We start from the raw sequence: 27,855 nt of genomic DNA, 5'->3' as shown, positions 1-27,855 counted from the left end.
AATATATAATAAGTCTACAGGAGTTTGGGATAGTTCTCATGTAACTAATCAATGAGGTCCCCGTTTCCAACATCAGTTGGTTCATTTTGCAGTCCAATTTAATTCAGTGGGATCCTTATACCAAAGTAAGTTTTAGATGAATCAAAGATTTAAACATAAAAATCAAAATCATATAAAAACAGGAAATAAAAAGAGAGTTAAATAAAATCTTATAGTAGTAAGGTAGCAGATGAGCTGGACTTGTTTTCTGAGCACCAAGGTCCCACTGATTGAAACAGAATCTTATCAAAACAAGATGCAGCAAAGAAACTGGCCACAACCAGCTAAAACCAAGATGGCAACAAAAGTGATCTCTAGTTGCCCTCACTGCTCATTACACATTAATTATAATGCAGTAGCATGCAGAAAGAAACTCCCAACAGTGGCATGACAGTTTACAAATGCCATGGCAACTCCTAGAAGTTACCTTATATGGTTTAAAAAAGGGAGGAACTCTCAGTTCTGGGAACCCTTCCTACTTTTCTGGAAAATGCATGAATAACCCACCCCTTATTTAGCATATAACCAGGGAATTGTTGTGTATACAGCTGGCCAACAATTCATGGGAGCTGCTGCTTCTACTCTGTCTATGGAGCAGCCATTTTCCTGTACTTTGTTGCTCTGATAAACTTGCTTTTGCTCGTGAATCCTTTCCTGCATGAAGCCAAGAACCCTCCTGGGCTGAGCCCCAAATCTGGGCTTTCCCTGCATTAGTAGAGAAAACCTTTTAAAATACAAACCAAAACCCAAACATTTTACTACATAACAAAACTAACATGGATGCAGCTGGAGGCTATTATTCTAAGCAAATTAATGAAAGTACAGAAAACCAAATACCACATATTTTCACTTATAAGTGGAAATTAAACATTAGGTACTCGTGGACATAAAGATGGCAACAATAGACACTGGGGACTACTAGAGGGGGAAGGGAAGGAAGGGGCAAGGGTTGAAAAACTAACTACTGGATACTATGCTCACTACCCAGGTGATGGGATCATTCGTACCCCAAATCTCAGCATCATGCAATATAACCATGTGACAAACCTGCACATGTATCCCCTGGATCTAAAATAAAAGTTGAATTTTTTTTAATAATAAATAAATAACAGTAAAAAAGCAAAAACCTCCTTCCCAAGTTCCCTTTACCCCAAAAGCCTATCATTAACAAAATCAAAAGTCTGGGAAAAAGTATATGCAATTCATACTTGATACAAATAACTAATTTCTTTAATGCACAAAGAGCTCCTAGAAATCAATAAGGAAAAGACCAACACTCCAACAGAAAAGTGACCAAAAATTATGAACAGCCAGTTCACAGAAAATGCAAAATGTTCACTTATAATGACAGAAATGCAAATTAAAACCACAATAAATTACCATTTTTCACTTAGACTGGCAAGGATCAGAAAGTCTGATAACATGCTGTGTTAATGAGGGCATTGAGAAAAAAATCATATATTGCTGGTGAGGCATAATTGACATAGCCTCTGTGAAGAGCAATACGTCAATATCTATCAAAATAACAATGCAACTATCCTTTGACAAAAATAATTCTAGTTCTAGGAGTTACTATACCTGCACATATTCAAAATGACACAAGCGTTGAGGATATTTGTGGTAGCATTGTTCATAATAACAAAATGTTGGAAGCAACTTAAATACCCATCAGTAGAGGACTGGTAAGAAAAATTATGCTATACCATACAATGAAACACTGTATAACTGCTAAAATGAATGAGGCAGCTCTAAATTAACATCTATGCTAAAATATGTTGTGAAGTGAAAAAAAGCAAGGTGCATTTATTTAATAAAAAGGAAGCTTATTTGCATATATGCTTGTGAGGCATACACTATCTCAGGAAACATCCAAGAAACGAGTGGTAACAGTGGTTGCTTCCCTGAAGGGAATTATCTGCCTGCAGATATGGGAAGGAGGAAGGCTTCCTTTCAACTTCATCACTTTTTAAAAACCTATCTGCATTTTATACTATGACAGACATGCATTACTATTTTAAGGTAACTGAGTAGTTTAAAATTATTTTTTGGCCGGGCGCGGTGGCTCATGCCTGTAATCCCAGCACTTTGGGAGGCCAAGGCAGGCGGATCACAAGGTCAGGTGATCGAGACCATCCCGGCCAACATGGTGAAACCCCGTCTCTACTAAAAATACAAAAATTAGCTGGGCGTGGTGGCACGCGCCTGTAGTTCCAGCTACTCGGGAGGCTGAGGCAGGAGAATCGCTTGAACCCGGAGGCGGAGGTTGCGGTGAGCCGTGATCGCTCCACTGCACTCCAGCCTGGCAACAGAGCAAGACTCCGTCTCAAAAAAAAAAAAAAATTAAGTCTAATTTAAGGCTGGGTCTCTTAAAAAGAGTATGGTGGCTGCCTCTTCTCCCCTTTATATTATATATGCTGAACGTTTCCGAAAAGTCATAATGCATATTATCAAGATGATTACTGTCCTGCAGTGCAATTTTAAGTTTGGCTGTTTAGACTTTCTTAATACAATATTTATTGTTACTCTGTATGTTTCTACTTTTAACCTCTATTCTTCAAATTGCTCTTAAAACAAGTTAAAAAATAAATTTTCAATTGTTCTGATTGCTTTATCTTTACCTGGAAAGACCTCTAAAAGGAAACGAAGGAAGAGAAAGGAGACGGAACACTGGAGCATTAAGAACCCAGGCAAAGAAAAAATGTCCGCAAAGTTTAAAAGAAATAAGTTATGGTAAAGGTGTTTTCCCAACCAAATGATCTGCAAGGAAAATTTCCAAATTCCTCTGCTCAACAAAAATTTCTTTAGTTTTTCTACAATAATGATTGCTTTTCAGTTTCCATACCTCCCCGAGGCCCCGCCCATTTATCAGAGAAACGGAGAAATGAGGAAGTCAGCCTGAAAGGGGGAGTACGCTCACTTAGCAGGAGACAGCTGAAAAGTAAAATACTTTTCAGTATTTTCCACACATCAAGCGAAAGACAAGACCTGGCGACGACGAAAGGAGTGTCAGAGAGAAGAGGGAATAACTAGAGAACACAGACCACAAAGCTTTTCTCAAACACTAGCTTCCTCTTTTCAGCCGAGGTCACAGGAGAGGGCTCGGCTTTAGGCTCCACCCAGCGGCCTACACGTTCTGGGGGAGGGACTTAGAACACTGAAGCTGAGACGCTTGATTTTTCTAGGAAAGAAAGATGTTGAAGGGCCACACATGAACAACCGAAGACTTCTAATCGTTCCACTAAAGTTTGAGTGGTTTCCTAGAAGAAGGAAGGGTGATTCAGAAATATAAATACTGTGCAATAATGTGAAAATCAACTGTAAATCATTAAGATTACAATATAACATGTACAGAAATATTCCATTTAATACAACTAAAGGCTAACTGGCTATATAAGCAAAAACTATAAATTATATTATACCAGCTATAAACTATATTATACTATATTCCTGGGGAGGCATGTTCATAGCAGTTAACAATTGTGAAATTAGAATAATACTGCCTGGGTTCAAATCTCAACTCAGGCACTTGCCAGCTGTGCGATCTGCTCTGATCCTTGCTTAAACTTCTAACTTTGTATTCTTCCTGGTACTTTGCACATAGTACTGGGTGCTCAATCAACTAAATGAATGTTAGTGAAATGTCACTAATTTTCAATCTATACAACTTTAGGGGTTTTCTTTATTGCAGAAAAGTCATATAAAAACATTAAATGGTAGCTTGACAAGAGTTACACACAAACTACGTACATTTCCGCTTGTCATTCCTTGTATTCAATTTATACTAATAGATACTTTTCATGAACATCCACTGAATTATTTCATTCCTTCCATCAGATATTTAATCAACTCTGTGTTCCAGGTATTATGATGGAGCCTGGAGACAAACTACAAAACATGATAGATAATGCAGGAAGGCGCATGAAGTAAGTACTAAGGTGGCACCTACCTTGGGAGAAGTGGATAGAGAACTCAGGAGATGTGAAAAGGAGAAACATGAGAGGGGATCCTTTAAGGATAAGTGAAATCATCACAATTTTGTTTCCTAATGATGAAACTTATGTTGAAAATACTCCATTAAAATTCAACTACTAGAATCTTGTAACCACAAACACAAATGCAAAAACAAAAAACTATCATGATCATAATTATGATCATGTAAACTAAAAAATTCGAGTGCAGACATAAAAGTTTTCGCCTGAGATATTCACTTTATGTAAATACCATTTATCAATTACAGCCAGAAGGTATTTGCTTCCATCCAGTTTGGGTGTAAGCGTAGAGTTAAGTCTATAATTATTTATTTGATGCCAAGTAGAAATACAATATGACAATATACAAGGTTCAAATGTGGGAGAAGTTACAAGCAAGTCCTTGGAGAGTCAGTGAGATGTTTATGAAGAAAGAGTCATATACTGAACTTCAAAAACGAGTTGGACCTTGCACACTCAATTTTCCCTTTACACAAAAAGTTTTCGTGTAAACGTTATAGCTACTAAAAATCATAACAAGTTCAATTATCACCGACTCAAAGCTGGATTAGACCTTTTCAATGATTATTAAGCTACACATCCATATTTAATAGCTAGTCTTTAGAGGAAGGGACCATCTCATTCTATTAACAGTTGAGTATTGAGTAAGGCCTTCAGATGCCTAACTGCATATATTTGAATACATTTTTAAAATTTCTTAACATATATCGCTAAGGTTACTTTGTTTATATGACATTATGAGCACGGGACAACAAAACTCTTAAGCTGTTAAACAGAAAGCCAAATCAAGCTGCATCTATGACATGCCTGTTTAGTGAAACTTTACTTCAGTCCATAAAAATACAATTTATTAAAAGCACAAAACTAGTGGCTAGCTTCAAGTTAACATTTTTGTTGCTAGTGGTGAGATTTCCTCTAATGTTAAATGATTAAAAAAAATACGTTTTAATTCCAGACAAAATTAATTTTCAAAAATGAAAATTGTAATCTACCCACAAATGTAAGTTTTACCGTTTTGTTTTTTGCAAAAAAAAAAAGTACCTTTTATCTTTCCTTATATTTGAGGAAACAAGCTTATCTTTGAAGAAGTAGCTGCTGAATTTGCAAGATCTTTTGAGTACTTCTAACTACACGCTTTATTACTACACAGTTAAATATTTAAATAACAGTTGTCTCCTTTGTCTAAAGACCCACAAAGACCAAGAAGGTACTTACCTTCTTGGGATGACCAAATCCAAACCCACAACTCTTCCAGAGGTACAGCCTTGGTGGGAGATTCTGAAGACGCCAGTCTGGCTTCTACCCCTAGCCGCAGGAAGCTGCATCCTTTACTTAGTCCAGAAAGGCTTAGTATATTAGTAACCCGAAGATAGTGAGGGCATTTAAACTGTGTATTTCATTCCCTACTCACGTTTGCATTTTGGTTTTTGTTTGTTTGTTTTAAGAGGTTGGGCCTCACCACCTGGAGACACTGTCCCACCTGTTTGGCCGCCGCGCCAAGCCGGTGGCTCAGCCCGCTGTCATCCAGGTTCTCACGACTCCTCCCATTGCTTGACAGCCAGCCAATAGCGTGCTAGGACTCTAGGACGCGCGATGGCGTAAGCTCCAACGCCCGCGTGATGACGCAAGCGGCGTCACCGTCTCCAAGGAGTGGTCCGGGGCACCGGTTTCAAAGTCGCAGGGCGGGCCGAGTGGACTTCCGCTGCTGGCCTGGGGCTTCCCAGCTGTCTTGGCGTCGTCCTCTCCAACCCCCGCCGCTCCGCGTAGAACGCCGCTCTCAGGCTGCCCTGCAGCTCCCGCGGCACTCTCCTAGGTGGCCCGACGAGACCCAGAGTGACCCGCGGGACGCCTGTATCGACCGCGTCCTCTTCCCACCAGGGTGGGATTGGGTTGAATGTGGAGCAGAATTCACTTGGCGCATCCCCAGCAATCTTCAGTCTCTCACCAGGGCCAGGGACTCGTCTGGGGCGCGGGGGAAGGAAGCGTGGCGGGGCTGTAGATGCCGCGTGAGTAGGATGCAGATTGCACCGCTGGAGCGCTTGACAACCAACCGAGCGTTGGCTTAGTTTTGTTTTCCCGCACAGCAAGCTCTCTGTCTTTCAGAGGAAGATAAAGGTGGTGAAAGCTCCAAACTAAAATTGTATCGAAATGGCTACAGAAATCGACTTTCTGAGAGAGCAAAGTAAGCTCCATGTTTTTTTGAGACTTCATATTCATATACAATGTTTAATATCGTCGTCGTTGACCGACAAATCTTTTTTGAATGCTGGTTGGGTACATTTAAATTGGTAAAGAGTTAAAGAAGTTAGTTGCAGGAAAAAAAAAAAGCTTGATGGTATACGTGAGGATGTGTGTATATTTAAGCAGAACCGTGTGGTAGTACTTGTAGCTTACCCAGAATTCTACTAGACGCTAAACATGTTTGTTATGCTCTTCTCGTGCTCTGAAGATTAGAAGGCTAATGGCCAGCAGGAGTTTGCAAGTGTGCATTTAAAATCTAGGGGCACAGCTCTCTGGCCATTTATTAAAAAGATGTTTATTGAACTCCTGTTTCTATTATGTACCAGACACTATAGAAGAACAGCTGCTGCAAAGATAAACAGGACAGTTTTTACCTCCAAGAATTTAATTTGGGGAGGGAAATGTGTTCCAAAATATATTGAAGTGGCAGCAACTGCTGGCTCTTTTGCCACAGTCTCATAGGGTTGTTGGAATGATTAAATGAATATTAAAATATGTAAAGGATTTAGAATAGTATCTGATACATTGTGTTAAACAAATATTAACTATTACACGATTATTATTAAAATATGTTCAAGGAAGGTGCTATTGGGCTGAAACGTGCAGTACCAAAATGAATTTACTATATGAAAAACTCTAGGCATCCCAGATAGAACAATATTTGTGACACTGAGGGGATTAGGAATATGCTTTGTTAAAGACTTGCAATAAGACTGGTTTGAATGTAATATTGATGTAAATTGAATTGGAATATTTATATAGGGAAATGGCAAGTGCACTCGAAGGCGTAGAAAGGGGCTGGATGGTGAAGGGCCCTGTCTTCTCTGTGCTAAGGAGTTTGGACCATTGCATGGGTTATAGGAATTCAATTGAGAGTGGCATGATCAAATTGTAATTTAGAAGGCCCGGTCTGATTTTTATGGGGAATATGCATTATAGCAGAATGCAGTTAGTTGTCTACTGTCATCATTCAGGTAAGAAGTAAACTAAGTTGGGCACAGGGAGACTGGAGATCAGGGGATTTGAGAGAAAGAGATAGAGGGCAACTTAGTTTTTGCTTGAGATTTGGTAGCCTTATAGACCAGTGGTTAAGAACTCAGTCAGCCTCTGGGTTTAGTCTGGCTGGGCTCACAGCCTACCTCTTTCCAAGTCTGTGACCTCGAGCAAGTTTCCTAGCTTTTCTGCACCTCAGTTTTCTCATTTATATAATGAGTATAAGAACACAAGAATCCTCTTGAAGTTGTGAGACTTAAATGAGATGATGAAAAAGCATTGAGCATAGTGTCTGGCACATATTAAGTGCATGGTATATGTTATCTAAAATAATTAATGACACTATAATGACACAATAACATTAGCATTATTTCTTAGGTTTGCAGTGGGAATATCCCCACCCCGTAAGAACAGCTAACTGGCCACCGTAAGAGTGGTGTGGGACAGGAATTGGTTGATGAGGAGTTTGGCTAGAGTCAGGATAGTACTTGAGGCAGTCAGAAACTATTAATTTTATAAGAATATCCAGCCAGAATTCTTAGATAAAACTGAGATCCAAATACCAGGGGAAAACAAATAAGACAACTGAAGCATAGTAACATTTTTTGAAAAATGAGTGGTGTTTAATAGTTCCACAGAAGACAAGTGGAGTGCAAGAAGGAAATCTCAAGCAGAAGGAGCAGAAGAAGGAATGGTTCAAAGGCTTAAAATAACTGATTTTATTCAGGAAATCGGAGCATAGAATGGTAGCATTTGCATGAAGAGATAGGAATGAGAGTTGAGTGTCTGTGTCGCTCTCCTTTTTTCTTTAACTGGGTTTTGCATGCCATTTGAAGGTGGTGGGTTATTCCATTAAGTGACCCACCTAAATACCAGCCCAGATAAAGATAGATGGCTTGCCTTCTTTCCACCTGCCTCTGACTTTTTCTACACTGATTTCTGTTGATCTTGATTGTCTCTTTGTTCCGTTTGGATTTGGGAGCCTAGGTCAAGACCATTTGTTTTGGTACTTCTCAACTGGCAACCCCACATGACATTTCCTCTGATAATTACTATTTCAACTTTACATACCATAACGACAGGCAGCTCCACACTCAACCAGGCTACTAGTAGAGTAAGCTTGTGACATATTTGCTGTGCACCGTTTTTCCACCTTTGTCTGGGAAAGATCAGTTAGTTTTTAGGAACCTGTTCAAAGAGGTACTTGTATTATCAATCTAAGGAACTAAGAATTCATTCAGTGGGGTATGAGACTCACTGGCAGAGTGGTGATGGACTTATTTTTTTCTTTTCATTCTCTTAACAGTGTTGGAGCCAAACATTTTCAATTTTGATGAAATTTAATTCATCAATTTGTTCTTTTATGAATTGTGTTTTTGGTGTCATAAAAGAAATCATTGCCTAACCCAAGGCTGCAAAGATTTCTTCTATGTTTTCTTCTAGGAGTTTTATAGTTTTAGATTTTACATTTAGATCTATGGTTCACACAGTTCAATTTTATACAAGGCATGAGGTAAGGATCCAGGCCACTTTTTTGCATTGGATGCCCAATTGGAAAAACTACCCTTTCTCCATTGAATTACCTTTGCTCCTTTGCAGTTGTTTATATATGTATGGATCTATTAATGAACTCTATTCTTTTCCACTGATTTATTTGTCTGTCTGGACACCAGTACCCCACTGTCTTAATTATTGCAGCTTTATAGTAAGTTTTAAAATAAAATTGGTTCTTGTTTACATCATTGATGTATCTTTTTAAATTTTCTCAGCTATACTTTGTAGTTTTTAATATTTAGGTTTTGCACATCTTTTGTTAGATTTATGCCTATGTATTGAAATTTTTGATACTACTGTAAGTGGTATTATTCTTTTACTTTCAGTTTCTGATTTTTCATTGCTAGTATGTAGAAATAACATTTCTTTTTCATTATTATACTTTAAGTTCTGGGGTACATGTGCAGAACGTGCAGTTTTGTTACATAGGTATACTCCTGCCATAGTGGTTTGCTGCACCCATCAACCCGTCACCTACATTAGGTATTTCTCCTAATGCTATCCCTCCCTTAGTCCCCCACTCCCCAACAGGCCCTGGTGTGTGGTGTTCCCCTCCCTGTGTCCACGTGTTCTTGTTCAGCTCCCACTTATGAGTGAGAACATGCGGTGTTTGGTTTTCTGTTCTTGTGATAGTTTGCTGAGAATGATGGTTTCCAGCTTCATCCATGTCCCAGCAAAGGACATGAACTTATCCTTTTCTATGGCTGCATAATAGTCCATGGTGTATATGTGCCACATTTCCTTTATCCAGTCTATCATTGATGGACATTTGGGTTTGTTCCAAGTCTTTGCTGTTGTGAATAGTGCCGCATTAAACTTACATGTGCATGTGTCTTTATAGTAGAATGATTTCTGATTCTTTGGGTATATACCCAGTAATGGGATTGCTGGGTCAAATGGTATTTCTGGTTCTAGATCCTTGAGGAATCGCCACACTGTCTTCCACAATGGTTGAACTAATTTACACTCCCACCAACAGTGTAAAAGCATTCCTATTTCTCCACATCCTCTCCAGCATCTGTTGTTTCCTGACTTTCGGATGATTGCCATTCTAACTGGTGTGAGATGGTATCTCATTGTGGTTTTGATTTGCATTTCTCTAATAACCAGTGATGATGAGCATTTTTTCATATGTTTGTTGGCTGCATAAATATCTTCTTTTGAGAAGTGTTTGTTTATATCCTTTGCCCACTTTTTGATGGGATTGTTTGCTTTTCTCTTGTAAATTTGTTTAAGTTATTTGTAGATCGTGGGTAGGATCTGACTTTTGTTAGATGGATAGATTGCAAAAATTTTCTTCCATTCTGTAGGTTGTCTGTTCATTCTGATGATAGTTTCTTTTGCTGTGTAGAAGCTCTTCAGTTTAATTAGATCCTATTTGTCAGTTTTGGCTTTTTTGCCATTGCTTTTGGTGTTTTAGACGTTAAGTCTTTGCCCATGCCTGTGTCCTGAATGGTATTGCCTAGGTTTTCTTCTAGGGTTTTTATAGTTTTAGGTCTTACATTTAAGTGTTTAATCCATCTTGAGTTGATTTTTGTATAAGGTGTAAGGAAAGGGTCCAGTTTCAGTTTTCTGCATATGGCTAGCCAGTTTTCCCAACACTATTTATTAAATAAGGAATCTTTTCCCCATTGCTTGTTTATGTCAGGTTTGTCAAAGATCAGATGGCTGTAGATGTGTAGTGAGAAATAACATTCTTTAATATTCTGCTCTGCAGCCTTGCCAAACTCATTCATTAGCTCTAGTAGTTTTGTAGAGTCTATCAGTAGTTTTATGTAGATAATCTTGTAATCCGAAAATAAAAACAGTTTTATTTCTTTTCAATTTGGATGCCTTTCATTTCTTTTTCTTGCCTTATTGCAGTGGCTAGAATCTCTGGTACAGTATTGAACAGAAGTGGTGGGAATACACATCCATATCCTGTTCCTGATCTTATGGGGAAGGCATTTGTCTTTCAGAATTAGGTGTGATACTAGTTGTAGGTTTTTCATAGATGTTCTTATGTTGAGAATGTTCCTTTCTATTCTTAATTTGCTGAGAGTTTTTATCAAAATGGATGCTGGATTTTTAAAAATGCTGTTCTGCATGCATTGAGATTATCAGATATTTTTTCATTTTTTGTTTGTTAACAGAGTAAATTACATTGATTAATTTCAAATGTTAAAACCACCTTGCCTTTCTGGGATAAATTCCACTTGCTCATGATGTATAATCCTTTTTCTATATTGTTGAATTTTATTTTATAAATGTTTGTTTAAAATTTTAGTGTGTTCAGCTTTTTTTTTTTTCTTTTTGGGACAGGATCTTCCTCTGTTGCCCAGGCTGGAGTGCAGTGGCACAATCACGGCTTTTTGCAGCCTCAACCTCCTGGGCTCAAGCGATCCTTCTGCCTCAGCCTCCTGAGTAGCTGGGACTACAGGCACATGCCACCATATCTGGCTAATTTTTTTTCTTTTTGTAGAGATAGGGTCTCCCTATGTTTCCCAGGCTGGTCTTGAACTCCTGGGCTCAAGTGATCCTCTTGCCTCCCAAAGTGCTAGGATTATAGGCGTGAGCTATCATGCCCAACCTATGAAGGTTTTTTGCTTTTCTTTTTTTTCTTCCTTTTTTTTTTTTTTTTTTCAACTTGCGCAAGGGTCTCACTGTCACCCAGGCTGGAGTTAATGGTACACTTGTAGCTCACTACAACCTTGAACTCCTAGGCTGAAGCCCTCCACCTGCCTCAGCCTCATGAGTAGCTAGGACTACAGGCATGTGCTATTGCACCTGGCTAATATTTTTATTTTTTATTTTTTGTAGAAGCCGGGTCTCCCTTTGTCACCCAGGCTGGTCTTGAACTCCTGGCTTTAGGCAGCCCTCCCACCTCAGCCTCTTAAAATGCCTTTTTTTTTTTTTTTCCTTCCCAATATTTTTGTCTGGTTTTAGTATCAGGGAATGCCAGCCTCATAGAATTACTTGGAAAATATTTTGTACTCTTCAACTTTCTGTAAGAGTATGAATAAAATGATATTATTTCTTCCTGGAATATTTGATAGAATTCACCAGTGAAGCCAACTGGACCTAAAGTTTTCTTTGTGGAAAGGTTTTAAAATACAAACTCAATTTCTTTAATAAATAAAGAGCTATTCAGTACTCTGTATTGTACTCAAGAAGAACCTCTGCAGGTCTCACATTCCCTAGGGTTCTTTCTCTGTGCAGTCTTCTATCCTTTGTCCTGCCAATTCTAGTTCACTTAATCTCCACTACTTCTCAGCTCCACCTCTTAATAAGAGTCCAGTGGTCTCCACTTGCATTTCCTCCCCCCGTGTCATGGCCCTGGAAAGTCTCTTAAGTCATTAAGGTGGGGCAATCATAAGGCTTACCTCATTTGTTTCTTGTCTCTGATTATCATTGTCTGATGTCTGGTGTACTGTAAGGTATTGATGATTTTTTTGCTTGCTTTTTCGTGTGTGTCAGGCAGAAAAGTGGTCCATGTTATTTCTTCTTGAGTATAAGCAGAAGTCCTATTCAAGTTGCCCTACTTTTTGATGTCTTAAACTCAAGTATCTTACTCCTACTATAACTGTTCTTTGACCTCCTCAGACCTCTATCCTTTGAGCCCTTCATTTTCTTTACCACCTTGACTGCTTCCCAGTTTGTTTTTACTGGTGTCTTTTACAGGCTGTAACCATTGCCCATTAGTCCTTCTGCTCTTGTCGGTAATCTTAATATGATTATACCCCTGCTTTTCTATAGCTGATGCCCAGTAACACCTCATGCTGTGATTGGTTGGTTTGCCTTTACAGTTCTCATACCGAATGCTGTTTAGTACCTATAGATAGCTGAACCCTCTGCATAAGTGCCTTCACAAAGTCAAGGTTAACAGAGCTAGTAGGTGACTGAGCTGGGATTGAACCCAGGCAGTCTAGTTTCAGTGTCTCTTTTCTTAACTACTACACAAAAAGCATACTTGCAAGAGAGGAAAACTGTAAACCTGTTTCACTTATGCGTGTTGGAACTAAAATCCAAAATAAAATATTAGCAAATTGAAACTAACAATGAATGTGTATGTGTATGTGTATATATATACATATATACACCAGCATCTTCATATATCCAGGAAACTCAAATTAAACAAGTGAGATAAGTACTTGTAGAATGAAGGAAATAATAGCATTTAAGTTACAGTAAAATTTTCTCCAGATTATAGTCAATCTATGAAGATTGAAAGTGTTTCCCTCATTATTAATACATAATTTACTTCTTACCCTATTTTAATTACTGAGGACACAGATCTAGTTTTTTTCTTAATTGAAAACTCTGTCAAGGAAAAAAAAGGTTTGCATTGTGATTAATTTTTTGTTTTAAGTTTTTCTTTTTTTTAAATTTATCTTCAGGGGTGCATGTGCAGGTTTGTTATATAGGTAACTTGTGTCATGGGCATTTGTTGTGCAGATTATTTTGTTACCCAGGTGTTAAGCCTAATACCCATTAGTTACTTGTCCTGATCCTCTCCCTCCTCCGACCCTTCACCCTCCAATAGGCCACAGTGTGTGTTGGTCCCCTCCATGTGTTCTCATCATTTAGCTCCCACTTATAATTGAGAACATGCCGTACTTGGTTTTCTGTTCCTGCATTTGTTTGCTAAGGATAATGGCCTCCAGCTCCATCCATATTCCTGCAAGGGACACGATCTCATTCTTCTTTATGGCTGCATAGTATTCCATGGTATACATGTACCACATTTTCTTTAGCCAGTCCACCACTGATGGGCATTAAGGGTGATTTCATGTCTTTACTCTTGTGAATAGTGTTGCAATGGACGTACATGCTCATGTGTCTTTGTGGTGAATGATTTATATTCCTTTGGGTGTATACTCAGTAATGGGATTAAAGGGTCGAATGGTATTTCTGTCTTTAGGTGTTTGAGGAATCGCCACACTGTCTTCCACAATGGTTGAACTAATTTACACTCCCACCAAAATGTGTAAATGTTCCTTTTTCTCCACAACTTCACCAGCATCTGTTATTTTTTGACTTTTTATAAATAGCCATTCTAACTGGTGTGAGATAGTATCTCACTGTGGTTTTGATTTACGTTTCTCTAATGATCAGTGATTTTGAGCTTTTTTTCATATGCTTGCTGACCGCATATATGTCTTCTTTTAAAAGGTGTCTGTTCATGAGCTTTGCCCACTTTTTAATGGGATTTTTTTTCTTGTCAATTTGTTTAAGTTCCTTATAGATGCTGAATATTAGACCTTTGTCAGATGCACAGTTTGCAGAAATTTTCTCCCACTTCACAGCATGTCTGTTGACTCTGTGGATAGTTTCCTTTGCTGTGCCAAAGCTCCTTATTTTAATTAGTTTCCATTTGTAATTTTTGCTTTTGTTGCAATTGCTTTTGGCATTTTTGTCATGAAACCTTTGCCTACTCCTGTGTCCAGATGGTGTTGCCTAGGTTGTCTTCTGGGGTTTTTATAGTTTGGGGTTTTACATTTAAGTCTTTAATTCGTCTTGAGTTATTATTTATATATTGTGTAAGCAAGGAGTCCAGTTTCAGCCTTTTTTCATATGGCTTGCCAGTTATCCGAAAACAATTTAAAGTAGGGAATTCTTTCCCCATTGCTTGTTTTTGTCAGGTTTGTTGAAGATCAGATATTTGTAGGTATGTAGCCTTAATTCTGGGTTCACTGTTATGTTCCATTGGCCTATGTGTCTGTTTTTTGCACCAGTACCATGCTGTTTTGGTTACTGTGGCCCTGTAGTGTAGTTCTAAGTCAGGAAACATGATGCCTCCAGGTGTGTTCTTTTTGCTTAGTATTGCTTTGGCTATTCAGTCTCTTTTTTGGTTTCATATGAATTTTAAAGTTTTTTCCAGAGAAATGTTTCATAGTTTTCTGTGTAGGGGTCTTCAGCATCTTATGTTGTATTTATTCCTGGGCACTGATTTTTTTTATGGTACTATAAATAGCATCTTTTACTGTTTTCTAACTTTATGTTGCCAGTATCTAGAAATATAATTAATTTTTATATATTGACCTTGTATCCAACAACTTTGTTAATCTTCATGATTGATTTTTAAGAATGTATCTGTGGTTTTTTTGGATTAATCACATATGCATTCATAACTATGAATAATGACAGTTGTTTCATCCTTTCCAGCCTTTATCCCTTTTAGGTCTTTTACTTGCTTTACTGCATTAACTTAGACCTCCAATAGAGTGTTGAGTAAATGTCATAAGAATTTATCCTTATGTGATTCCTAATTCAAGGGAAAGTTTTCAACATTTTCACTCATAAGTATGATGTTTGTTGTGTATTTTATGTAAGCATTCATTATAATAACAATGTTCCCTTCTAGTCTTACTTTGCTAAGGCTTTATTGTGAATATATCTTGAATTTCACCAGATGCTTTTTAAAAATAACTTTTGAGATGATCATATTTTTTATCATTTTTTGTGAGTTTATTTTCAATTTCTTTATTTTCTGGGCTTACCTTTATTTACTCCACTTGGCTTTCTTTGGATTTAATTTGGTGCTGTTTTTCTAACTTTTTGGAATGAATTTGTAACTTCAGACTTTTTCTCTAGTATATGCAATTAAAGCTACAGGTTTCTCTTTAAGCAAGTTTTGAGGTATCACATTTTCACTATTGTTCACTTCAAAATACTTTAAAATTTATTTTGTAAATCCTCCTAAATCTTTCTTCTTTTATTTTTTTTTTGAGATAGAGTCTTGCTCTGTTGCCCAGGCTGGAGCATAGTGCAATCACAGCTCACTGTAGCCTCAAAGTAGCCTCAAACTCCTAGGCTCAAGTGATTCTCCTGCTTTGGCCTCCCAAAGCAGTGAGATTATAGGCATGAGCTACATGCCTGGCCAAAAGTGATTTCTGAACTTCCAAACATATAGAGGATTTTCCTTTTTTTTTTTTTTGGTTCTTGATACTAACTTAATTGTGCTATTGTAAGATAACATACTGTCTTTGGTTTCAGTCCTTTGAACATTATTGAGACTTTCTTTTACCAGTAAATAATCAAAATTAAATGTTCTCTGTGATCTTGAAAAGAATATGTGATTGCAAATTTGTTGGGTACTATGTTGTATGTATGTTACTTTTCTTTTATTTATTTATTTATTTATTTATTTATTATTATACTTTAGGTTTTAGGTTACATGTGCGCAATGTGCAAGTTAGTTACATACGTATACATGTGCCATGCTGGTGCGCTGTACCCACTAACTCGTCATCTAGCATTAGGTATATCTCCCACTGCTATCCCTCCCCACTCCCCCCACCCCACAACAGTCCCCAGAGTGTGATGTTCCCCTTCCTGTGTCCATGTGTTCTCATTCTTCAGTTCCCACCTATGAGTGAGAATATGCGGTGTTTGGTTTTTTGTTCTTGCGATACTTTACTAAGAATGATGATTTCCAGTTTCATCCATGTCCCTACAAAGGACATGAACTCATCATTTTTTATGGCTGCATAGTATTCCATGGTGTATATGTGCCACATTTTCTTAATCCAGTCTATCATTGTTGGACATTTGGGTTGGTTCCAAGTCTTTGCTATTGTGAATAATGCCGCAATAAACATACGTGTGCATGTGTCTTTATAGCAGCATGATTTATAGTCCTTTGGGTATATACCCAGTAATGGGATGGCTGGGTCAAATGGAATTTCTAGTTCTAGATCCCTGAGGAATCGCCACACTGACTTCCACAATGGTTGAACTAGTTTGCCGTCCCACCAACAGTGTCAAAGTGTTCCTATTTCTCCACATCCTCTCCAGCACCTGTTGTTTCCTGACTTTTTAATGATTGCCATTCTAACTGGTGTGAGATGGTATCTCATTGTGGTTTTGATTTGCATTTCTCTGATGGCCAGTGATGGTGAGCATTTTTTCATATGTTTTTTGGCTGCATGAATGTCTTCTTTTGAGAAGTGTCTGTTCATGTCCTTCGCCCACTTTTTGATGGGGTTGTTTGTTTTTTTCTTGTAAATTTGTTTGAGTTCATTGTAGATTCTGGATATTAGCCCTTTGTCAGATGAGTAGGTTGCGAAAATTTTCTCCCATTTTGTAGGTTGCCTGTTCACTCTGATGGTAGTTTCTTTTGCTGTGCAGAAGCTCTTTAGTTTAATGAGATCCCATTTGTCAATTTTGGCTTTTGTTGCCATTGCTTTTGGTGTTTTAGACATGAAAGTCCTTGCCCATGCCTATGTCCTGAATGGTAATGCCTAGGTTTTCTTCTAGAGTTTTTATGGTTTTAGGTCTAACGTTTAAGTCTTTAATCCATCTTGAATTGATTTTTGTATAAGGTGTAAGGAAGGGATCCAGTTTCAGCTTTCTACATATGGCTAGCCAGTTTTCCCAGCACCATTTATTAAATAGGGAATCCTTTCCCCATTGCTTGTTTTTGTCAGGTTTGTCAAAGATCAGATAGTTGTAGATATGCGGCGTTATTTCTGAGGGCTCTGTTCTCTTCCATTGATCTATATCTCTGTTTTGGTACCAGTACCATGCTGTTTTGGTTACTGTAGCCTTGTAGTATAGTTTGAAGTCAGGTAGTGTGATGCCTCCAGCTTTGTTCTTTTGGCTTAGGATTGACTTGGCGATGCGGGCTCTTTTTTGGTTCCGTATGAACTTTGAAGTAGTTTTTTCCAATTCTGTGAAGAAAGTCATTGGTAGCTTGATGGGGATGGCATTCAATCTGTAAATTACCTTGGGCAGTATGGCCATTTTCACGATATTGATTCTTCCTACCCATGAGCATGGAATGTTCTTCCATTTGTTTGTAGCCTCTTTTATTTCCTTGAGCAGTGGTTTGTAGTTCTCCTTGAAGAGGTCCTTCACGTCCCTTGTAAGTTGGATTCCTAGGTATTTTATTCTCTTTGAAGCAATTGTGAATGGGAGTTCACTCATGATTTGGCTCTCTGTTTGTCTGTTGTTGGTGTATGAGAATGCTTGTGATTTTTGCACATTGATTTTGTATCCTGAGACTTTGCTGAAGTTGCTTATCAGCTTAAGGAGATTTTGGGCTGAGACGATGGGGTTTTCTAGATATACAATCATGTCATCTGCAAACAGGGACAATTTGACTTCCTCTTTTCCTAACTGAATACCCTTTATTTCCTTCTCCTGCCTAATTGCCCTGGCCTGAACTTCCAACACTATGTTGAATAGGAGTGGTGAGAGAGGGCATCCCTGTCTTGTGCCAGTTTTCAAAGGGAATGCTTCCAGTTTTTGCCCATTTAGTATGATATTGGCTGTGGGTTTGTCATAGATAGCTCTTATTATTTTGAGATACGTCCTATCAATACCTAACTTATTGAGAGTTTTTAGCATGAAATGTTGTTGAATTTTGTCAAAGGCCTTTTCTGCATCTATTGAGATAATCACGTGGTTTTTGTCTTTGGTTCTGTTTATATGCTAGATTACATTTATTGATTTGCGTATATTGAACCAGCCTTGCATCCCAGGGATGAAGCCCACTTGATCATGGTGGATAAGCTTTTTGATGTGCTGCTGGATTCGGTTTGCTAGTATTTTATTGAGGATTTTTGCATCAATGTTCATCAGGGATATTGGTATAAAATTCTCTTTTTTTGTTGTGTCTCTGCCCGGCTTTGGTATCAGGATGATGCTGGCCTCATAAAATGAGTTAGGGAGGATTCCCTCTTTTTCTGTTGATTGGAATAGTTTCAGAAGGAATGGTACCAGCTCCTCCTTGTACCTCTGGTAGAATTCGGCTGTGAATCCATCTGGTCCTGGACTCTTTTTGGTTGGTAAGCTATTGATTATTGCCACAATTTCAGCTCCTGTTATTGGTCTATTCAGAGATTCAACTTCTTCCTGGTTTAGTCTTGGGAGAGTGTATGTGTTGAGGAATTTATCCATTTCTTCTAGATTTTCTAGTTTATTTGCATAGAGGTGTTTGTAGTATTCTCTGTTGGTAGTTTGTATTTCTGTGGGATTGATGGTGATATCCCCTTTATCAGTTTTTTATTGCATCTATTTGATTCTTCTCTCTTTTTTTCTTTATTAATCTTGCTAGCGGTCTATCAATTTTGTTGATCCTTTCAAAAATCCAGCTCCTGGATTCATTAATTTTTTGAAGGGTTTTTTGTGTCTCTATTTCCTTCAGTTCTGCTCTGATTTTAGTTATTTCTTGCCTTCTGCTAGCTTTTGAATGTGTTTCCTCTTGCTTTTCTAGTTCTTTTAATTGTGATGTTAGGGTGTCCATTTTGGATCTTTCCTGCTTTCTCTTGTGGGCATTTAGTGCTATAAATTTCCCTCTACACACTGCTTTGAATGCATCCCAGAGATTCTGGTATGTTGTGTCTTGGTTCTCGTTGGTTTCAAAGAACATCTTTATTTCTGCCTTCATTTCATTATGTACCCAGTAGTCATTCAGGAGCAGGTTGTTCAGTTTCCATGTAGTTGAGCGGTTTTGAGTGAGATTCTTAATCCTGAGTTCTTGCTTGATTGCACTGTGATCTGAGAGATAGTTTGTTATAATTTCTGTTCTTTTACATTTACTGAGGAGAGCTTTACTTCCAACTATGTGGTCAATTTTGGAATAGGTGTGGTGCTGAAAAGAATGTATATTCTGTTGATTTGGGGTGGAGAGTTCTGTAGATGTCTATTAGGTCTGCTTGGTGCAGAGCTGAGTTCAATTCCTGGGTATCCTTGTTGACTTTCTGTCTCGTTGATCTGTCTAATGTTGACAGTGGGGTGTTAAAGTCTCCCATTATTAATGTGTGGGAGTCTAAGTCTCTTTGTAGGTCACTCAGGACTTGCTTTATGAATCTGGGTGCTCCTGTATTGGGTGCATATATATTTAGGATAGTTAGCTCTTCTTGTTGAATTAATCCCTTTACCATTATGTAATGGCCTTCTTTGTCTCTTTTGATCTTTGTTGGTTTAAAGTCTGTTTTATCAGAGACTAGGATTGCAACCCCTGCCTTTTTTTGTTTTCCATTTGCTTGGTAGATCTTCCTCCATCCTTTTATTTTGAGCCTATGTGTGTGTCTGCACGTGAGATGGGTTTCCTGAATACAGCACACTGATGGGTCTTGAGTCTTTATCCAGTTTGCCAGTCTGTGTCTTTTAATTGGAGCATTTAGTCCATTTACATTTAAAGTTAATATTGTCATGTGTGAATTTGATCCTGTCATTATGATGTTAGCTGGTTATTTTGCTCGTTAGTTGATGCAGTCTCTTCCTAGTCTCGATGGTCTTTACATTTTGGCATGATTTTGCAGCGGCTGGTACCGGTTGTGCCTTTCCATGTTTAGCGCTTCCTTCAGGAGCTCTTTTAGGGCAGGCCTGGTGGTGACAAAATCTCTCAGCATTTGCTTGTCTGTAAAGGATTTTATTTCTCCTTCACTTATGAAGCTTAGTTTGGCTGGATATGAAATTCTGGGTTGAAAATTCTTTTCTTTAAGAATGTTGAATATTGGCCCCCACTCTCTTCTGGCTTGTAGAGTTTCTGCCGAGAGATCCGCTGTTACTCTGATGGGCTTCCCTTTGAGTGTAACTCGACCTTTCTCTCTGGCTGCCCTTAACATTTTTTCCTTCATTTCAACTTTGGTGAATCTGACAATTATGTGTCTTGGAGTTGCTCTTCTCGAGGAGTATCTTTGTGGCGTTCTCTGTATTTCCTGAATCTGAATGTTGGCCTGCCTTGCTAGATTGGGGAAGTTCTCCTGGATAATATCCTGCAGAGTGTTTTCCAACTTGGTTCCATTCTCCCCGTCACTTTCAGGTACACCAATCAGACGTAGATTTGGTCTTTTCACATAGTCCCATATTTCTTGGAGGCTTTGCTCGTTTCTTTTTATTCTTTTTTTCTCTAAACTTCCCTTCTCGCTTCATTTCATTCATTTCATCTTCCATCACTGACACCCTTTCTTCCATTTGATCGTATCGGCTCCTGAGGCTTCTGCATTCTTCACGTAGTTCTCGAGCCTTGGTTTTCAGCTCCATCAGCTCCTTTAAGCACTTCTCTGTATTGGTTATTCTAGTTATACATTCTTCTAAATTTTTTTCAAAGTTTTCAACTTCTTCACCTTTGGTTTGAATATTCCCCTGTAGCTCGGAGTAATTTGATCGTCTGAAGCCTTCTTCTCTCAGCTCGTCAAAGTCGTTCTCCGTCCAGCTTTGATCCGTTGCTGGTGAGGAACTGCGTTCCTTTGGAGGAGGAAAGGCGCTCTGCTTTTTAGAGTTTCCAGTTTTTCTGCTGTGTTTTTTCCCCATCTTTGTGGTTTTATCTACTTTTGGTCTTTGATGATGGTGATGTACAGATGGGTTTTTGATGTGGATGTCCTTTCTGTTTGTTAGTTTTCCTTCTAACAGACAGGACCCTCAGCTGCAGGTCTGTTGGAGTACCCGGCTGGCCGTGTGAGGTGTCAGTCTGCCCATGCTGGGGGGTGCCTCCCAGTTAGGCTGCTCGGGGGTCAGGGGTCAGGGACCCACTTGAGGAGGCAGTCTGCCCGTTCTCAGATCTCCAGCTGCGTGCTGGGAGAACCACTGCTCTCTTCAAAGCTGTCAGACAGGGACATTTAAGTCTGCAGAGGTTACTGCTGTCTTTTTGTTTGTCTGTGCCCTGCCCCCAGAGGTGGAGCCTACAGAGGCAGGCAGGCCTCCTTGAGCTGTGGTGGGCTTCACCCAGTTCGAGCTTCCCAGCTGCTTTGTTTACCTAAGCAAGCCTGGGCAATGGCGGGCGCCCCTCCCCCAGCCTCGCTGCCGCTTTGCAGTTTGATCTCAGACTGCTGTGCTAGCAATCAGCGAGACTCCGTGGGTGTAGGACCCTCTGAGCCAGGTGCAGGATACAATCTCCTGGTGCGCCGTTTTTTAAGCCACTCGGAAAAGCGCAGTATTCGGGTGGGAGTGACCCAATTTTCCAGGTGTCGTCTGTCACCCCTTTGTTTGATTAGGAAAGGGAACTCCCTGACCCCTTGCGCTTCCGGAGTGAGGCAATGCCTCTCCCTTCCTTGGCTCATGCATGGTGCGCGCACCCACTGACCTGCGCCCACTGTCTGGCACTCCCTAGTGAGATGAACCCGGTACCTCAGATGGAAATGCAGAAATCACTGTCTTCTGCGTCACTCACGCTGGGAGCTTTAGACCGGAGCTGTTCCTATTCGGCCATCTTGGCTCCTCCCACTTTTCTTGATGTAAATAAAAATATAGTCTTGTTATTTCTTTTTTTTCTTTTTCTTTTCTTCTTTTTTTTTCCAGAGACTCACTCTGTCACCGAGGCTGGGGTGCAGTGGTGAGATCTTGGCTCACTGCAGCTTCTGCCTCCTGAGTACAAGTGATTCTCCTGCCTCAGCCTCTCAAGTAACTGGGATTACAGGCGCATGCCATTACTCTTGGCTAATTTTGTAGTTTCAGTAGAGATGGGGTTTCGCCATGTTGGCCAGGGTGGTCTCGAACTCCCGACCTCAAGTGATCCACCCGCCTCGGCCTCCCAAAGTGCTAGGATTACAGGCATGAGCCACCAGGCCTGGGCTGGCCTTGTTATTACCAAGACCTCTCACCTTTATTCTGGGTCTTCTTCCCCCATTGTCTCTTACCCACTCCTGTTTAATTTGGATTCTTCATCCTGCAATTTCTCCTTAAGGTGGAGGTTTGTCCTGGAACAGTTTCAGTTGGTTTTAAGAATTCTAAAAAATATGACTATAGCTTATCTTCCCAATGCTTCTCAATTTTAGTAGCAGTAATAAGATGTGGAGAATATATTTTACTTTCATTAACCCAAAGAGCAAGCCAGCAGAGACTGAGATTTCATATTTATGAAATCAGAAATGGTAGTTCTTTGCAGATGTTATTTTTTTCACTTTGGCAGTAATTAGTTGGCTTAGATATATAAAAGGGCCTATTTTCAAGTTTTAAAATGGTGTATTGAAATTGATGATTCATCTTATCTTGAGAAGCAGTGAAGACTAGCCGTTTTGCATTGGATACATCAAATAATTACTGTATTTCTAGTTTTAAAGAATTGACCATTACTCAATGAACTGAAATCTGTGTTCCCCCTTGTTTCAGATCGAAGACTAAATGAAGATTTTAGGCGGTATCAAATGGAAAATTTTTCCAAATATTCATCTGTACAGGTAAGTAAATTATAAATTCTACTTGGGAATATTCTCATGTGAAGTTGCCTACAGCACTTTGAAACTTGTCTTACAACTTTGATTCCTGTAATGGGAAAGCTTGTTTTTGCTTAATGAAAGTAAATCTTTCGACAATAGAAATTGCCCTTTTCCCCCCAACCAGAGTTGGAGCTTATATATTATATATGATATATAAAATGTCTGAGTTCTAAAATGAGAATTCATTCGAGTTTTGAAACATCCTAAAATTGTTTCTCAATATACCTCTAGTTCTGTATTCTAATTCTCTGCATTCTCATAAATTATGACAGAAGCATAAACTAATGCAAATTGTAAATAATATATGGTTTTTTAAAAAATATCTTTTTTCCTTGGTTGTCATATCTTCTTATTTAAATATTGTGTTTAAAAAATTCTTTAGCCAGAAGGGTATAATTATTGGTGGACCTTGCATTACAGAATATTAAAAGGAAGGTAATGGCTCATAGATTAGTGGTGTCTCTCTATAGAAGCAAATAAGAGTGTTTTACTTTTACATAAATGCATTTTATAATTAGAACTTAATCTGGTTTGGATCTGTGTCCCCGCCCAAATCTCATGTGGAATTGTAATCTCCAGTGTTGGAGGAGGGGGCCTGGTTGAAGGTGATTGGATCATGGGTGCAAATTTCCCCCTTGCCCTTCTCGTGATAGTGAGTGAGTTCTCATGAGATCTGGTGGTTTAAAGTGTGTAGCACCTCCCCATTCTCTCTCTTCCTCCTGCTCTGGCCATGTAAGACATTCCTGCTTCCCCTTAATCTTCCACCATGATTGAACATTTCCTGAGGCTTCCCCAGCCATGCTTCCTGTGTACAGCCATGCTTCCTGTGTACAGCCTGTGTTGGGGAAACCAGCCCCACACCACCTGGCAGGTACTCCGAGTCCAGCGGAGACAAAGGAGTTAGAAAGAGACAGAATAAGCATTTAAAAGGTGGGTCCAGGGGACCACAGCGTTAGAGGCTTTCTCATGCCCCAGAGCTCTTCAGCTCCACCTAATTTATTGGTTTACAAGCTCTTTGTTCTTAGGGCAGATGGGAGGGGTAGGAAGGGATGAGGAAAAGGCTCATGAGGGAGAACTTGTGAGTCATTCAATAGAAGTATAGCAGTGGCGGTTTCTGTGAATTTCCTTGAGCAAAGGCGTGTGTCTAAACTACTTAAGATCTTTAACTTATTGGGACTGAAATGGGTAGGAGTGGGTTTCAGGAGGAGCCAAGATGTTTGATTATATTCCACTGCTTCAAGGGAGTGTTACCTCCCTGGGCAACCTGTGGAATGCCACTTATGCTCTCGGGGCATAAACATATAAAGGCAATAAGGAGACTTTTCTCCTCAGAGGCCGCCCATGGCTCCCCATGGGTGTCTCACACAGGGGAGACCAACTCATCTGGCACCCCAGAAATGCTCTCTCCCACAGCCTGCAGAACCATGAGCCAACTAAACCTTTTTTCTTTATAAATTACCCAGTCTCAGATGTTTCTTTATAGGAGTGTGAGAATGGACTGATATAGAAAATTTGTACCAGTGAATGGGCATTGGTATAAAGACACCTGAAAATGTGGAAGCGACTTTGGAACTGCATAATGGGCAGAGGTTGGAACAGTTTGGAGAACCCAGAAGAAGACAGGAAGATGAAGGAAAGTTTGGAACTTCCAAGAGACTCGTTGAATGGTTGTGACCAAAATGCTCATAGTGATACGGATAGTGAAGTCTAGGCTGAGGAGGTCTCAGATGGAGAAGAGGAACTTCCTGGGAACTAGGGTAAAGGTCACTCTTGCCATGTTGTAGAAAGAGACTGGCAGCTTTGTGCCCCTGCTCTAGGGATCTGTGGAACTTTGAACTTGAGAGAGATGATTTAGGGTATTTGGCAGGAAACTTTCCAAGCAACAAAGCACTCAAGATGTAGCCTGGCTGCTTCTAACAGTGTAAGTTCATATGTGTTTGCAAAGAGATGGTCTGAAACTGGAACTTACATTTAGAAGGGAAGTAGAGCATAATAGTTTGGAAAGTTTACAGCCTGACCATGTGATAGAAAAGAAAAACCCATTTTCTAGGGAGAAATTGAAGCTGGCTGCAGAAATTTGCATAAGTAAAGAGGAGCTGAATGCCAAAGACAATAAAGAAGATGCCTCAAAGGCATTTTGGGGATGTTCACCACAGCCCCTACCATCACAGGCCTGGAGACATAGGAGGGAAGAATGGTTTTGTGGGGGCAGGCCCAGGGCCCTACTGCCCTGTACAACCTCAGGACATTGCTACCTGGTCCCAGCTGCTTCAGCTCCAGCTGTGGCTAAAAGGGCCCCAGATAACATCTCAGTCAACTGCTCCAGAGGGTGGAACCCATAAATCTTGGCAGCTTCCACATGGTATTAAGCCTGCGGGTGCGCAGAGGGCAAGAGTTGAGGCCTGGGAGCTTATGCCTGGATTTCAGAGGATATATGGAAATGCCTGGATGTCCACACAGAAGCCTGCTGCAGGGGTGCAGCCCTCATGGAGAACCTCTGCTAGGGCAGTGCAGAGAGGAAATGTAGGGTTGGAGCCCCTACACAGAATCCACACTGGACACTGCCTAGTGGGGCTGTGAGAAGGGAGCTACCATCCTCCAGACCAAAGAATGGTAGGTCCACCAACAGCTTGCACTATGTGCCTGGAAAAGCCTCAGGCACTCAATGCCAGACTGTGAAAGCAGCTGCAGGGAATGTACCCTGCAGAGCAGCAGGGGCAGAGCTCCCCAAGGCTGTGGGAGCCCACTCCTTGCATCAGTGTTGCCTAGATGTGAGACATGGAGTCAAAGGAGATTATTTTGGGTCCCTAAGGTTTAATGACTGCCCTTCTGGGTTTTGGACATGCCCTGCGGCCTGTAGACCCTGTCTTTTGATCAATGTCTCCCTTTTGGAAAGGGAGTATTTACCCAATTCTATACCTTCATTGTATCTGGGAAGTAACTAACTTGTTTTTTATTTCACAGGGTCATAGGCAGAAGGGTCTTGTCTCAGATGAGACTTTGGACTGTGGACTTTTGAGTTAATGCTGAAATGAGTTAAGACTTGGGGGACTGTTGAGGAGGGATGATTGTATTTTCCATTGTGAGGATATGAGATTTGGGAAGGGCTGAGGGTGGAGTGATGCACTTTGGATTTGTGTCCCTGCCCAAATCTCATGTCGAATGGTAATCACCGGTGTTGGAGGAGAGCCCTGGTGGGAGGTGACTGTATCATGGGGGTGAATTTTCTCCTTGCTGTTCTCCTGATAGTGAGTGAGTTCTCATGAAATCTGCTTGTTTATAAATGGGTAGTACCTCCCCATTTTCTCTCTTCCTCCTGCTCCAGTCATGTAAGATGTGCCTGCTTTCCCTTCACCTTCTGAGTTCTGAAAGTTTCCTGAGGCCTCCCCAGCCAGGCTTCCTGTACAGGCTGTGGAACAATTAGCCAATTAAACCTCTTTTCTTTATAAATCATCCAGTCTTATGTATTTCCTTATAGCAGTGCAAGAATGGACTAATGCAGAACTAAAATTATTTTCAAGGTATTAAAAGTGAAGAGCTTGCTTTTAGTATTAAAAAGGAATAGTTTATTTGCTTGGCTTGAGTACTTATTCTTATAGATATTTTTTAATGTATATTCAATATTTAGCTGACTGCTCTATGCTTTTATTTCCAAAGACCAAATTCAGAGTCCACAGAGTCTTGAAGCTATCCATTCACTATTTGCTGTTATAACCATGATATTATTTTTATTATAATATATAATTTTTATGCATACTGAATAACTGTAATAATTTAAGTAATAGAAAATCTTTCATATTCCAACAGCTTTTAAGTTTTGCTCAGAATCTTAAGATTTTTGCTTCTGTTTAGTGTCTTGTGGAATAGGCCTGAACAAAAGAGTAAAAAAAAAATTTTAAAGCCCCAGATGACTCTGGGCATGGTAATGCATCATATCTGTGGAAAGCTATGGTTGACTTGATTATGAAAGATGTTTTTAACAGATAGCATAATGGTGACTCTAGCCTTTCAGATGCACCTGCATTATGCATTGTGATTATACTAATTAAAGCTCAAGAGTAACAGACCTAGTAGGGACAAATCTTCCTTTACAAGAGTGTCCTCTTTGAAAGAATTATAACTGCTTTACTTTTCTGAAGCTAACCATTCTTCTCTTATGTGTATTATTCTTGTTGTCTTGCAACCAAATCTTGATTCCTGTCTCTTTAGTGGTAACATACTGTTACTGCCTAAGAGTCCTCTGCCATCCTCCATATCTTCAGAACATGTTGCTGTTGCCAGACTCCCATCCCCATGGACCTTGCTTTTCACTGCATGTTTTGCAGTAGTAAGAGAGGAGGTGATATGACAGCATGAGAAGGAGATTAATCTGCTTTCTAGCAATAATGCCCATATCCTTGGCCATATGTAGTGCATCCCTAGAGGGTTCTTTACCTCATATATTACTTCGATTTCTGAAAAAATGTTCAAGAGAATTTTTTCTTTTTTTAGTTTGTTTTCGTGTGTTTTGCAGTAAAGGAAGAAGTAGAAGGAAACCATTATCAATGGGTATGTGAGATCCAGGAGTGCTAGCTCATATATCTTATGACTGTAACTTAGTTGTTGCTACTAGCAACAGAAATCCTTTATAAATTTGTGTTTCCCTTTTTTGTTTAGCCATGTTTCCCAAATGCCTAGAACAGTTCTGGTCAGTAGGCATTTGATAAATATTTGCTGAGTGAATGAAACAACTATGTTCTTCCTGTTTTTCCTTCCCTCCTACCCACTTATCTTCCAACATGATTTCAACTCTATGTGTCAAATATAGTGAAAGTCATGGAGATGTGAAAAGTCATGGTCAGCTTGGGAAATACAAGTAGTTCTTACTTTTTAGTTTTATTTTTCAAGATGAAGTC

At 39.5% G+C, this 27,855-nt stretch overlaps 2 protein-coding genes across 20 annotated transcripts in view; one reads left to right on the top strand and one right to left on the bottom strand.

Annotated features, from left to right (window-relative positions):
* The window catches only part of C3H4orf33 (chromosome 3 C4orf33 homolog), a 46,273-nt gene extending 40,229 nt beyond the window's left edge, over window positions 1-6,044 (bottom strand). For 6 of the 13 annotated variants that reach the window (XR_008502352.2, XM_054486836.2, XM_054486832.2 and 3 more), the window contains exon 1: window positions 5,244-5,691. The gene's annotated coding sequence lies outside the window, so the exon portion shown is untranslated. Of the gene's footprint in view, window positions 1-3,080; window positions 3,317-5,243 lie in introns of those variants that run through there. The other 7 variants (XM_063664125.1, XM_063664126.1, XM_063664127.1 and 4 more) reach the window with 4 other exon arrangements.
* Window positions 5,655-27,855, top strand: part of SCLT1 (sodium channel and clathrin linker 1) — a 214,980-nt gene continuing 192,779 nt past the window's right edge. For 5 of the 7 annotated variants that reach the window (XM_063664122.1, XM_063664124.1, XM_054486825.2 and 2 more), the window contains exons 1-2: window positions 5,659-6,210; window positions 22,854-22,921. In XM_063664122.1, coding sequence (XP_063520192.1) covers window positions 6,177-6,210; window positions 22,854-22,921 — 102 coding nt within the window. In that variant the 5' untranslated portion in view covers window positions 5,659-6,176. Of the gene's footprint in view, window positions 6,211-22,853; window positions 22,922-27,855 lie in introns of all 7 variants that reach the window. The other 2 variants (XM_054486821.2, XM_054486827.1) reach the window with 2 other exon arrangements.

Source organism: Pongo pygmaeus, chromosome 3 (assembly GCF_028885625.2).
Source record: "Pongo pygmaeus isolate AG05252 chromosome 3, NHGRI_mPonPyg2-v2.0_pri, whole genome shotgun sequence".
Lineage (NCBI taxonomy): Eukaryota > Metazoa > Chordata > Mammalia > Primates > Hominidae > Pongo > Pongo pygmaeus.
This window is presented reverse-complemented; position numbering and strand designations above follow the sequence as displayed.